Genomic DNA, 14,580 nt, shown 5'->3' with positions numbered 1-14,580 from the left:
GGTTAGCAGAAAATCATGGAAATTTTGTAACGAAGGGCAGAGTAGTGCAATGTTTCAATCAACCCTTCCATACTACTACGAGCTATGAGAGTATCAAGTATAAGTACGACAAAGTAAACAGCAGGGGCACTTACCATTCATCTTTGTTTCTTCCTTCAGAGGCAATTTAACAGCGACAATTTAAGCAATTGGTGGGAAAAAGTTAAAGGCAAAAAATTAGCATCTACCAGAGACTAAGAGGCATAGTGTATGTTTCGTTTTTAGTTCTGTCGTGAGCTTTTGAAGCTTTAGTTTACTCTATTGTTGAAAGTAAGTTATGACAAATCATTTTCGTGAACTAGTATGCACACAAGTCCCTCATTGAATCATTGACCACTGTGAAGACTCTCTGTGGAACACGTCATTCAGTCATCAGAGAGATAAAAAATCGCGTTTACCGCAAACGTGAGATCCGCGTATATGTTTTATTAAAATAAAGAGTACAAAGATGAGAATAGTCCAAACTTATTCTGGCCTTTGATGCTAACCCAAAACTACTCGATTTGACAGAGAAACTGAAAACAGCCAGCGGCAAGTGATGGTCACGTGGTCATATCTCACGTTTGCCGTAAACGTCATTCTTAACCCCTATTTACTAAAATCATGGTCGATTTTACCCTGTGTGCTTCACTACTATTAACATCAGTAATGCAGACACCATCGAGTGGGGCGATAAAAATTGGCATCTTTCAATAACATGCCAACCCTGAAGTTCCAGACTCAACCTGCCGTTACGTTTTTCCTGAACAGTCAGTCATTGCAGCGGAGCCCTTTGAAAAAGGAAGTTTGGTTCAATGGGGAAAAAAGTAGGGGTCTTGCGTTGTTATGGGCGGATTTCAATTCATTTTGTTGGTAAGCCTGTTTCAACCTGCTTATGACTAACAATAATGGACAGCAAAAAAGCAATCATTAGTCAAGGTTTTTAGTTCAAAGTTCCGAGGTACTGAAAGGCGCAAGAATTAAGTATAGTAATGAAGTAAGTAAAATGTACTTAGTTCGACTAGAAAATGAAAAAAAAAAAAAACAACAACAACAACAACAACAAATTCATGAACTGTCGCTACTCACTTTTGGTGTTTCTTCGGCACAACAATACTGCAACTGTAAGAATACCAGCCACAACCACAAATCCTCCCACTGCAACACCAATCAACATGTTCCTCGAGGTATCATCTAAAGGACAAAATGAAATTTGCATCTGAACTTAGAATCTAACATCAGGAAATGGCTCAGACGATAATAATAATAATAATAATAATAATAATAATAATAATAATAATAATAATAATAATAATAATAATAATTTTTATTTAAAAAAAACAATAATGATCTCTTTATTGAAATATGCCAAGAAAAATTGGTATTTACAAGTTAAAAGTAGAAAAAAGAATAGTAAAAAAACCTATTAACAATTCAATCGTGATTAAAAAAGAGTATTTCGAAACACAACAGGGCTATTTTCAAGCACATTTTTTATGTTTTTTACTTTTAGTTCAAATTTTCGGCCCTTTTCCTTCTTGGTTCTTCCAGAATTTATTGCACCGTAGGAGTGTATGAGTAGATCAGCCTTGCGGTCTCCCATTGCCTTACCACGGCCAGCGCTCAGTCGGAACAGTCATGGCTTCACTCTTGCATTATTACAATCATTGCACAATTAATTCTCTCTCATCAATTATTTGTGTCATTAATGATAATGACACTACATTCATCTTTGGGAAAGATCAGGCTGCTGAAATTTTTTGGGCCAGACTTGTATTAAGAGTTTAATGGCAGTGATCTCTTCTAAGTTTTTGTTTTGTTTTGCAATTGTCCGTAGGCTCGTAAATGATTATAACTGATATCATAGAAATCAGCTTGACTCTGGTACTTGATTCAAATTTGAATGGATGATTGGGGAAATTTGATCACAAAACGCATATATCTAAATAAATCTAAATTAAATTACTTATAAACTAGATTTGTGCAATTTTGAACTGATATGGGACCTTCCATTTCATGATAGTTCTGTTAGTGACCAATTGGATTTCATTTCGCTGCTGTGCCCAATAAATTCTATACTGAATCCACATGAAATTTGTCTTTGCAGTTTACGGAGCGAAACCCACCTGAGGATGTTTCTGAAGATTCTTTTCTCTCCTTTTTTTCAGGTGTCACACTGACTGGAGTAGAAGGCGCACTAGTCATAAGAGATGGCTTCCTGGAAACCGCTATGAAAAAAAAAATCATAATGGTATGTAAATATCATTCTAAATAAAGGGATCGTTAGAGGTTTCAGTGAGTGAGAGCAAACGTTTGTCATGACATAGCGTTCTAAAGGAGATGAAAGAACCACAATTTCAAGCTTAAACTCCGTACTAGATGAGACTTACGTGGTGTTGTAATTTGAATCGTGAGAGTGAAACATGCAGACCCCAGGATGTTTGACGCATTGCAAATATAATTTCCTCCGTCACTATCGCTCACTTCAAGAAAACGGAGATGTTTTCCTCTGCTAACAATTTTACCAGCTGCATTTGTCCAAACGTACTGTGGACTCGGAATTCCCTTTGCCTGGCATTCAATAGAGGCAGTATCTCCAGCCATTATCTCCCACGTAGCTTTCTTGGGTTTTATAATTTCTGGAGGATCTGAAAAATCACATTTACCTTAACAACCTGGTTGGCTAATAATTGATACTAATAAGATTAAATTTACTTTTTTAAATTTACTTTCTGTATAAATTATCTTTTTCTGCTACATTCTTTCCTTGATAATGGTGCCAAGATGACACCGAAACGTCGTTCCGTTTTTTTCGCTTATTTTTATAGTCAACCGAAGTCCTGATAAGTGCTTGAAAAATAAAGATAGTAGTTTTGACTATCAGCAGAAGTATTCCTTAAAGTGATCTACGTGATTGAACGTTAATTCCTGTCCCAGACAACAGACATCAATATCTTGAAACGCATTGTTTGTTCAAGTATCACAATAACTAGCTTAAGGAGTACGAAGATGCGGCTACTGTATAACCGGATAAGATTGTCTTATCCAGAGTTGTATTCCGTTTTAGTAGGTCAATATAACTAAAGTCACACTACAAGCCTAAGTGATCCACGCGGCCGGAGAGTATTACTACTCCTGGGATGTTCGTCCATGACAAGTTAAGGTTACTCCCAGCAGTGAGTAGCCAACACTCATTTGTACATCGTGAAAAGGTGCATTTTCTGGTTAAAGGAAACAATAGAATAATGCAAAGACTACCGAATCGTTTTCACTATAAGCAAAAGTACTACTTAAAATGAACACGTTCCACGGTAAAGTTCATCCGTGGAGAGAATATCTATCGGATACTTAATTTGCCTTGGAAATTTGATTGTTCTAAATGTTCTAAGCGATAAATGTCGGTGGTCAACTATCTATCTTCTGCACGAACACTATTGTTAAACTATTGTACGATATGAAAGCCCCGCCAATGGTTTGACTGACATTTTCTTTTCATATTTAGTTTTCGCTTGTTAACCTCGCCGACGATGTTAGTAAAACGCTTTCGTGGACAGAACTTAAGCGCGCGAGGTCTATTACCGTGGTAAGCACACTCTTTCACTTGTGAAAGGATAAAAGCCGTGGAGGTTTGCCTTCAAGGGCTATGATTTGTTGTGAGATGTCGGAAAAGGTTTGACTCAGGCAGGCGGTCAGAAAGAAGTGTGTTTGACTTTTGTATTAAGTAAAGTAGTTCAGAATAGATTCTTGGAAAAAAGCTAAATTTTAGGCAACGACGCTGTTTCTTCAATCTAAGCTGAGACAAGAAAAGAACAATGAAACAAAAGAAAACACGAGTAAATTAGAGTCCAGAGCAAATAGGAGCAACTGGCGCGATCACACAATTCTAAAGCAAGCTCGCATCACTTGCTCGGAAACCGCTCTATAAAAGCATAAACTTACGTAAAAGGGTGATGGAAACATCTCTGCTATCAGGGTTACCAAAACCATTATCAGCAGTACATCTGTAGCCTCCTTCATCCTGTTCACCAGTGACGTTCAAAGGCATAGTGACAACACTGTTGTCAGAAAGTCTTGTCCAGGTGATCTTTGGTGCTGGATAACCATCAGCTGTACATTTAAGTGACAATACATCACCCTTATTCACTGTCTTGGCGTCAGAGATGTAATTGATTTTTGGTGGAACTGCAAAGTCACAATAATAACGGAAATGAGCATCAGTTTTATAGAAGAACATAAATTTTTCATGGTACGATTGATTTAATCATAGTTTAAGACTAATTAAAATAACAATAACAGTTCCGTTTGAAGAAATTAAATGGGATTCTTGGGCGTTTTGCTGTCTCCAGGGATGCATGTTGATATGAGCAAAAAATTACATCTGCTATCGGAGTTAATGTTTTAACCCCGGATTTCGAATTTAGCAGAATTGTAAAGGGAATTTTAGTAACATATCAAAAGGGAATAATGTGCCAGATTTAACCTTACCATTAGTTCATACAAATTGAAATAATTAAACTCTATAAAGTAGTAAAATTTATGCGCAGTGATGTTCTAAACAGTTGTGCGTTAATTTTGGTGGACGGTAATTTCAATCTGTGACGAAACTTAACTCTCCATCAACAAAAATAGCAAGGACATTTCAAACAAATAAATACTCAATTTAAAAGGAACAAACTAAACCTGTTTATACCTGTAACCTCAAGCCGTATGTTGTAGGCCCAATTTTTTCCTGGGTATATATTGCACTGGAAAGTAGTATTGTCTCTTTCCATCACGGTGTTTATTGTCACGATGGAAAACTCATCTGTGCTGCTGATACTGAACCGGGTCTTATACTCGTCCTTGAAGTATATGGGGTGTCCCTTCACTACATTACCGAAAACTTTCGGCTCATTATTGCCACTTAAAATGCTAAATGTGGTGAGCAGGATGTCTTGTCCATCCAACAACGTGTAATTCCATCTCAAATGAACATTTTTACTTCCATTGAGTACTCTCATGACAACGGTTTGAATGTTATCTGTACCAGAAACCGTTTGGTTCCAAGCGGGAGGAGGGCCAGTCCACATAAATATGGCATCTGTAAGATAACGTTGTTGTTAGCTATCAAGGAATTTTAATGAAAAGTCCTTTGATGTTATTACTTAGTACATTGTTGCTCGTCCGTTTGCAGTTAGACATGAGCATCGTGAACGTCATCAAGATCAGCCAAGGTTCAAATTTGCCTTGTGAGTTAACTCAATGTCAGAGTCTCTGAATCCTTCCGCACCACACGGAGTACTTGGGAGAGATAGGGGGTGGAGAGAATCACATGGCTTTGACCTAAGATACTAGGTGTATTCTCTCAGTAAAACACGATGTAGCTTTGTTATAAACCATAGAAACGTGTAAATTGTTTTGTGAACGACAACAACGACAACGTTATTTTCCCCGACACTTACTAAAAACCATTAATACTATTGTTCTCGGAGCTGAAAAAAAACTAATTAGATTATCGTATCGATCGGGGGAAAACCAATTTCTTCCAGCGGTTAGTTTTCCCACTCTATTTGCTGTCTTGATGATCCAGTTTTCGGGACGTTGCGTCTTTACTCGCCCCAAAAAACATTTTTAAAGGTTGTGGTGATTGTGGTTATCACTACCAGATAAAAACTACCGGATTAAAAAGAAACAACAACAACAACAAAAAAGTACAAACAAGCAAAAACTAGATAATCACTACCGGAACAGAACAAAACAACAACAACAACAAACAAGCAAACAAACAAAAAGGCCAACAAAACAAAAACAACAACAATAACAGAGAAACACACCAACAGGGTATTATAAACAAGTTGAGTTTTATTTTTCCATAACTGCAGTCGTTATGTTAGCCACTGATACAAAAGACACAAAGTAAATACCGTAGCCTTAATGAGCACAAAAGACGTCAAAGGAAGGGGGGGGGGGGGGGTGCGGAGATAACTTGCGTCCACTTTCTACATACCATAAAAGATCGTCCACTTACCACCCTAAAGTGCAGATCCACCTACCCTCCTCCCCTCCCACCACCCCCGCCACCCCCACAAGAAATCCGCAAGCAAATTGGATCCATTTTGGCATTTCACATCCTAGCCCTGAAAGAATAGTTCTAAAACCCGCGGAAGTTCACCCACTGCCTACCTTCCAGTTAAACAAATTTAATATTTACGTTAGCCTAGTTGATCTGGTTGTGAATAAAATGAATCGAGAACTCGTGGCTGCTTTCTTTGCATGTCCCGTTACCGTACAAAGGGAAAACTGAATGATACTTGACGTCTTAACTTTCTTTGTATGTTTCGTTACCATAGAGAGGAAAAACCGTATGTTTACGTGACCTCAATGACGTCATTAGCTTACTTCTCGAGTTCGTTACCACACAGGGGAAAAGCCGGATGTTACGTGACGTCAGTGGCGTCATGACGTGATTTCTCGACGGATGATAATGATACTCTTGTTTGCAATCTTTCTAATTTGCAAACTGTTAAACTTGAAACTGTTTGTTTTGATCAAGCAAAACCAACCCAGCGTTGATTCTCCTTTTTCGTTCTCAGTTTGTATGGGCGAAATTGTAACTAGGTGTACATGTCTGAGCGTTAATTCTTGTCCTAGAAAACGAACAATCAATAATCAATCAATAAATCTTTATTTAAACACGGTAAAATCCATCAGGCCCCAGTTGTTCAAAGACCGGATAACTTTATCCGCTGGATAAGGCACTATTCGGGGTCTAAAATATACTTCACGTTAAACGTTGTCCAAGGTTTTCGTACACTCTTAAACTAGACTGTGGTTAGAGTGTGCATATTCGCTTGTACACGACGAAATACTGAAATCTTTGCACAGATTGAAACTGTCGGATAGTGACTTATCCACTGGATAAAGTTATCCGGCCTTTGAACAACTGGGGCCAGGAGTATAAAAATTAGAAATAACCTAACTATCCTAAACAAAATTCAAAACCTGACTACAACTAATCTAACTAAAACCTGTTTTTCATGAATGCCGTGTGTAACATTAAAAATGAACATTAACTAATCTTTTAAATTGACTAAGAGATTCAGCTTCTCTCACATGACAGGGTAGGCTGTTCCAGAGAACTGCTCCGCTATAAGAAAAGCTGTTTTTCATGAAATTAGTTCGCGGAAACGGGACAAATAGTTTGTTAACAGAGTCCCTCAGGGAGTAACGCGTTTCATTTCGTTTAACAAATTTAGATGATAAATATCCAGGAACAAGACCATTTCAAGACTTGTATACCATTATGGATTTCTGTATTTGAAATTGAGTGCTCAAGTCTTTCCAATCGAGTTGTCTAATTAAACGGTTAGCATCAGCATCATAGCTAGAGAAGGTTAAAACGCGAGCGGCACGGTTCTGAAGCTTCTGTAGCCTGTCAAATAATGTTTTACCACAATTACCCCAGACAAGATTGCAATAATCGAAATGAGATTGAATTAGTGCGTTGTATATATAATGAAGGGTAGGTGGAGGGACAAAAGGTCTAATTCTTTTTATTGCTCCTATTCCGGAAGCGATCTTTTTAGATAATTTATCAATGTGTGTTTGCCACCGTAGATTTTCATCAATAAATATTCCAAGCGATTTGACAGAGGAAACGTGTTCTATCGGAACATTATTAATCGAGAGCTCAAGTGGGTTCGCCAAAGTACTCAATTTTTGTCTGGAGCCAATTAGCATGAATTCAGTTTTAGAAGTGTTCAAAGTAAGTTTATTGGAAATAAGCCATTTGTTTAGGTTATCTAAATCGTGATTCAGATTTAACTGTATTGAATTCATATCAACGCCAGCATAAGTAATGTGGGTGTCATCGGCATACATCCTAGGCTGGCACGAATTAAGGCAGTTTGGCAAGTCATTAATATAAATTAGAAATAAAAGAGGGCCAAGGATTGTTCCTTGCGGTACCCCACATTTAAGAGAGCAGATTCTAGAGAGAGAACCGTTAACGAGACATCGTTGTGTACGATTAGTTAAATACGACTTAAACCAATCAAGAGCTGTACGTTGTATTCCATAAAGGTTCATTTTAGATAAAAGGATATCATGGTCAACGGTGTCGAAAGCCTTTTTTAGATCGAGGAAAACTACAGCATTAACATTGCCACGATCAATATTAAAGGCCCAATTATCCGTAGCTTCCAGAAGGGCAGTCACAGTTGAGTGTAACGAGCGAAAACCCGATTGATGATTAGAAATGATATCTTCATTGGTCAAAAAGTTATACAACTGATCATAAACAATCCTCTCAAACACTTTAGCTATAACAGAAATGACTGAAATAGGTCGATAATTATTCAGATCAGATTGCTCACCTTCCTTGAACAACGGAGTAACTCTAGCACATTTCCAATCATCAGGAAATATACCAGAGACTAAAGATTTATTAAAGAGATCACATAGTGAAACTGAAATAAGATCAGCACATTCACGTACAATTTTAGCAGAAATATTATCAAGACCTGTTGCTTTAGATCTACATAATTTGCTTAGATGTGAGAAAACAATGCTGCAGTTAGTCGAAGAGAAGCTGAATTTGTTGTTATTTACCTTTATATTATTGATATAACTTGAATTATTTTTAGCAGTTGGAGGTATTTCATTAGCAAGTCTTGGCCCAATTGTTGAAAAATGGTCATTAAAAGCATTAGAAAGCTCACTAGAATTAGAGATGATGGTATCATTCAATTTCAGTTCTTTCACCTTTGTATTATTCACACGACGGGATGTAAGCTCATTAAAGGTTTGCCACGTTTTTCGAGGATTACCCTTAGATTGAATAAATGCATTAGAATAATAAGATGCTTTAGAAGTTTTGATGTCATTGTTTATTATATTTCGCAACTTTTTGTACTTTTTCCAATCGTGTGGATCATTCGATGTAATTGCTTTTCTTTTGGCAGCATCACGATCACGCATGCCTTTCTTTAATTCTGAATTGATCCAGGGTGCTTTATTTGTTCTAGTACGTCTAGTTCGGAGTGGTGCATGAAAATGAACAATATCCAAAAATTTCGTTTTCCAGTCAGTCCACAAAACATTTGGATCTTCAGAAACATTACAGGACCAGTCTTGCTGAGCGATATCGTTACGAAAACTCTCTCGATTAAAATTTTGGAAATTTCTATAAGAAATGGTTGAATGCCCTTTTGAAGGAAAAGCGAGAGATAATTTCCTATAAACGTAAATAAGGCTGTGATCGCTGATACCAATATGAGAGACTCCGGAACAGACTACCCTGTCAGTATAGTTTGTATAAATTAAATCAATTAATGTTGAAGAGGATTCAGTTATGCGAGTAGGTTCAGTTATAAGCTGTTGAAGCCCAAATAAATCAGAAATTTCACATAAGCGTCGAGTATTTAAATCATATTGTGCAGAGGCCAGGTTACAGTTTAAATCACCTAGCAGATAATATTCTAGGCCGAGGGAATCTAATTTCTCAAGAAATGATTCGTAACCCTTACGAAAATAGTGCCTATTTTATATCTATTTTATATGTATTTTTTAAGCTATTTTTTTCCTATTTTTTTTTGTATTTTTTCTCTATTTTTAAGACTATTTTAAAGTTATTTTTTACCTATTTTAAACCTATTATTTTGAAACAAAAAATAGTAAAAAAATAGTCCAAAAAGCAAGTCTTAACTACCTAAAAGTTAGCTTTAAAATAGCTTTAAAATAGCTATAAAATAGCTATAAAATAGAGAAAAATGTGTATGCAATTTCAAATGTTGAATAGAAAATAGGCTTAAAATAGACATAAAACAGGGTTAAAATAGAGGGAAAAACTTGGAAAATTGGATTTAAATAGGTTTAAAATAGACATAAAATAGGAAAAAAAACTTGGAAAATAGGATTTAAATATAAATTAAATGTAAAAATAAATCAATTGAGCCGCATTCTTTGTTCAGGTATCACAATGACAAGATTAATGTTTTGTGAGACAATCCGGATAATATTGTCTGGCAGAGCAACTACACTGCAGTATGTTTTGAATACCCAAAATTTATCCAGAGTTTTATTCTGTTTTCATCCCCTTTAAAATGGTAGGTCAATGTTAGTAAAGTCATGCTACAAGCCTAAGTGATCTACGCGGCCGGAAAGTATTTCTAAAGGTCCGGTATGCTGGTCCATAACAAGGCGGTTACTCCCTGCAGTGAGTAGCCAACACTCATCTGTACACCGTGAAGAGGGACATGTTTTTTGGTCAAAGGAAACAATAGAATAATGCAAAGAGTACCGACCCTTCGGTCTTCCTACCCCAAGGCTCGATTGATAGTCCTAATCACCACAACATAGCCCTTCCACCGAAAAAAAGGGTTTTGTCATTGTTTCGTGTTGTGGTCGAAATGACACACAGATGTGTCTGTTCAAGCAACTTATCAATTGCTCAATAAATCACAGCTGTTTGAAGAATTTAAAATATTCAGGAAATGTTTAGACTAGGGCTTGGCCGAACGGAGTTTGTAGAATTTTAAATAAGAATACAAGCAATGGTTTAAAATAGCTCACGGAATATGATTTAGCAGAAAAGGGGAATTCGAAGTGAAGAGTAGAATGACCGACACGAAAAAAGGAAAAAAAAAAAGAAAGATAATGGTTATCATGATTATTAGAAGAAGCGAGTTGAAAAGCTTAACAAGGGACACACTATTCTATACTAGGGGGAGAATTAGGCAAGTAACAGAGAACTCCAAGCAGAAAAAATATTTACACCCTCTCCCGGAATTTTACACCCTCTCTCGTAACCCGAGAAACTCTTGCCTTTCCAACCGGAAATGTCAAGTTGCATAAGGAAAGAAAGAAAGCTTCGCAATCGTCTTTTTAAAGTATCTTCCAATTTGCGGAGTATTTCTTTTGGGACCTGACAGTTTTTATATTCCCTTTTTATCCCTTTTCTCCTTTTTAGAATAAATTTACCAAGTATTGTTAAAGTGAAAGCTCTAAGGAAATTATGTATAAATTAATTAAACAACAAAGTGAAGAACATAAATGTTCTAATCCCCACTAATGTCTGAAATGTATGAAAAAATGCTTCTATTCTGTGCGATTCCTTGCGCAGTTTCAATTTCAAAGTCTTACAATTGTGGTAGCAAGCAATGATGAATTATTTATAAAACTATCCCAGGTTTTGCCTGTCACACAGTGAATATTTAATAAAACGTTCATGTCGCATTCTACATTTCACTCACCAAGCTCACGACTGAAAGATCGACGATAAAAATATTAATATGGATTAAGTTTTTTTTCTTAGTTGTACTTAAAAGGGTTATGGAACTAGGATTATTCGTGTGTCCTTAGTTTTGCCTCTTTTTCGCGTAAAGTGATACTGGCAATCACATTTAACCTACCGCGATTGTTAACTTATGCGAAGTTGAAACTGTCAATGTAGATCAATGAACAAAACCAAAATAAGGTTTGGTGATCAACGTGAGCTACACGCCAGACTCATCCCACACTTACCTGCTTTTTGGCAAGCAAGAAGCACTCCTAGAAGCAAGGAACTCAAGTTTACAACAAACGTCATGATCCACACAATGTTCTGGCAAACGAAAATATGAAACAAACTGTGGTCTCGTACACTGAAGAACGTCAAATGGTCGGTGACGTGGGAACAATGAACTGAGTCACAGCTAAAAATACCTTTTGACCCTAAAAAGGGCTCCGGCTAATCCCGATCCCATGGTATTTCATTTTCGATGGAAAAGACTTTACAATTTACAATATATTTTTGTAAGCCTTGTGTTTATTTTAAGCAGCTAGATGTGGCATGCAAGTTATTATTAAATGATTAGCAAAATTTATGCTAAAAAATTTGTTCTAAGAAAATAATACGTGCGTTGGGTTAAAGAGTTTTTGAGAACTCGGCGTCTGAGAATGAGGCAGTTGGCGAGTGATTGTGTTATTTGAAACGCCAAATTCCACTGCAATTACGAATGTATTTAGCGCTTTTGATAACTTGCGGTTTCGTATTTATTCAAACGATCGCGAAAGGAGACCGGCGGAAAGGTTTTGTTGTCGTATCTTAGGAGGACGTTGTCATTTTTTAATCACCCGGGTCTTACATGTGTCCTTTTTAATCCTGACTATTTTATAACAAAGCATTTCATTTTTGGCCCCTTTAGAGCTATGCTAGTTTAGAAAAACAAAACTAGGAACACTTTTTTTTAGCTGGGCAAGAAATGCGAAGAAAGTAGGAAACATCATAACTGATAAACTGAGACTAAGCCAATAAGGCGATTTCGAACATCAACACCCTTTCGGAAAGTTCTGGAAACCGTCTTCCATCCACTTACATCTTGAAATCCTCGTCTTTTACGTGCAGCTACCCGGGTAATCCTTAAAATGCGTATGTTATAATGTCACACCCTTAAACATAAAAAAAGGACAAGCGATTAAAAAAGAAAACAGAAAGGGAAGGAAGAGAAAACAGAGAACACAGGACAAAGACTTTATTTTTTTATTCAAAGCAAAGGCGGTGTGTGATCTGGTTCCCTGTATATCGATACGCTTTATTCTTTGAACATTTATCTGTAAGGTTCTTGTCATTTAAAAAAAAAAAAAAATTAGAACATTGTAAATAACAACACATCATTTACACCTTAGCATTCCACAAATAGCTTATAGTGTTCACAACTCATCAACAATGTTAAATGCCCTGGCAGTTTACCGGGAGTTTAGTAGGATTAATAGATTTTTAATCCATTTTCAAAGCTTGAATCGGTTTACCATTTTCGCGTGGATCAGAAAAACGATCTGAAAACAATTGTGTCGACGGCCTCCTTCAGAAAATGCATCCATGGGGACAGGCATAAGACTGGTTCTGATCTGCGGCCGACATATCTGCGAAAATACCTGCGATGCTTCCTGGGATAATGTGCCGGCATATGATACCCCAGGTCTTTAAATATCGCGGACGTGCCTTCAAAGTTGACCAGAGGTCAGATTCACAGGCACGTCGGGGCTTATTGTACTTTGCGAAACGAAATGGAACGAAACGAAATGGAAATCTGTACTTTGCGAAATGGAAATCTGTACTTTGCGAATTCGTCGTACCGTACAATCCAGTGAAATGAATGATCCTAATGTGTGATGTCTCTGCGTATCTGTTGCTTTCCATGTCACTTACGACATCATTCCAGCCGGATACGACACGCTAGCAAGAAAATCTGTACTTTGAAATTTGACATTTCCGGCTGTGACGATGTTGCAAGCGACAGGGAAAGCAATAGATACACAAAGATAAAGGAACGTGGATTGTCAGTACGGCGAATTCCGACTTGCTACTTGTTTAAATCGCAAAGTACAGATTTTTATTTATTCACTCCGCAAAGTACAGATTTTCATTTATTTATTTATTTTTTTTCATTTCGCAAAGTACAGATTTTCATTTTTTCATTTCGCAAAGTACAGATTGTCTTGCTAGCGTGACATATCCGGCTGGGATGATGTCGCAAGCGATAAGGAAAGCAACAGACTGATAGATACACAGAAACATCACTCAAGGATCGTTCAATTTAGTGGATTGTACGGGTACGACGAATTTTGACTTGCTACTTGTTTATTTCGCAAAGTACAGATTTTAATTTATTCATTTCGCAAAGTACAGATTTTCATTTTTTCATTTCGCAAAGTACAGATTTTGTCGATTTTCTTGCTAGCGTGTCATATCCGGCTGGAATGATGTCGTAAGCGACATGGAAAGCAACAGATACGCAGAGACATCACGCAAGGATCATTCATTTCAGTGGATTGTACGGTACGACGAATTTCGACTTGTTACTTGTTTATTTCGCAAAGTACAGATTTCCATTTCGTTTCGTTCCATTTCGTTTCGCAAAGTACAATAAGCCGCACGTCGGCTATTCCTCCGGCGTGACGGCAACAAAATGTATTTGGCGGTGCCATGGTAACATATGTTACCAGGATTTATTACATTGTAAAACGACTGCGAGAATGGAGCACTTACAAGTGCAAAAGGCATGAGACATTCATCGGGTGTATGTCATTGAGATAAAGGAGCTTTCACTGGGACTGAAAGTGAATATTGCCGGCGATGAGTACCTGTGACAGTGTAGCGGTGGTTACTAGAATGGATACTCCAAACAAAGGCTGAATAACTTGTTAATACACAAATGAAAACGTTAAAATCAAAGTAGTGTACCCCCCTCGAGCCTGGGTCATTTGCTTACATCTCCTATTCTTGGTTTTCACATGACGTCATAAAAAACTGAAATTCATAACTAAACACAATTTTGGGTTTTTATCTTCATCACATCTAAGAAAATCTTAATTTTCATCGGCTTGCTTGTTTTCAGCAGGATAGCATTCTTTGTTTTGAAAATAGAGCAGTTTGAATTTTAGATTTTTGCGCAGTGCGTGACAGAAGGGATTGCTGCTCTAAACATGTCACGTACATGAAAACATCGATTCGCCTCGTGTTTTTTTTAGGTCTGATTAGCTAACATGTAATAGAAGCGTTAATGTCAATGTGTGAAAGTTCAGCAGAGAGAAGAAAGGCTT

General features: G+C 37.1%; 1 protein-coding gene across 1 annotated transcript in view; it reads right to left on the bottom strand.

Moving 5' to 3' along the window:
- The window catches only part of LOC146454099 (uncharacterized), a 58,722-nt gene that overhangs the window by 30,780 nt on the left and 13,362 nt on the right, over positions 1 to 14,580 (bottom strand). Inside the window, exons 4-8 of the mRNA XM_085095876.1 lie at positions 3,958 to 4,200; positions 2,409 to 2,666; positions 2,145 to 2,246; positions 1,108 to 1,212; positions 135 to 153 (exon numbers count right to left, since the gene is read on the bottom strand). Of these exons, the coding sequence (XP_084952002.1) occupies positions 135 to 153; positions 1,108 to 1,212; positions 2,145 to 2,246; positions 2,409 to 2,666; positions 3,958 to 4,200 (727 nt within the window). The remainder of the gene's footprint in view (positions 1 to 134; positions 154 to 1,107; positions 1,213 to 2,144; positions 2,247 to 2,408; positions 2,667 to 3,957; positions 4,201 to 14,580) is intronic.

Source organism: Pavona decussata, unplaced genomic scaffold (assembly GCF_977016875.1).
Source record: "Pavona decussata unplaced genomic scaffold, jaPavDecu1.1 SCAFFOLD_315, whole genome shotgun sequence".
In the NCBI taxonomy this organism is placed as follows: Eukaryota; Metazoa; Cnidaria; class Anthozoa; order Scleractinia; family Agariciidae; genus Pavona; species Pavona decussata.
Note: the sequence above shows the minus strand (reverse complement) of the source record. Positions and strands in the feature narration are given on the sequence as shown.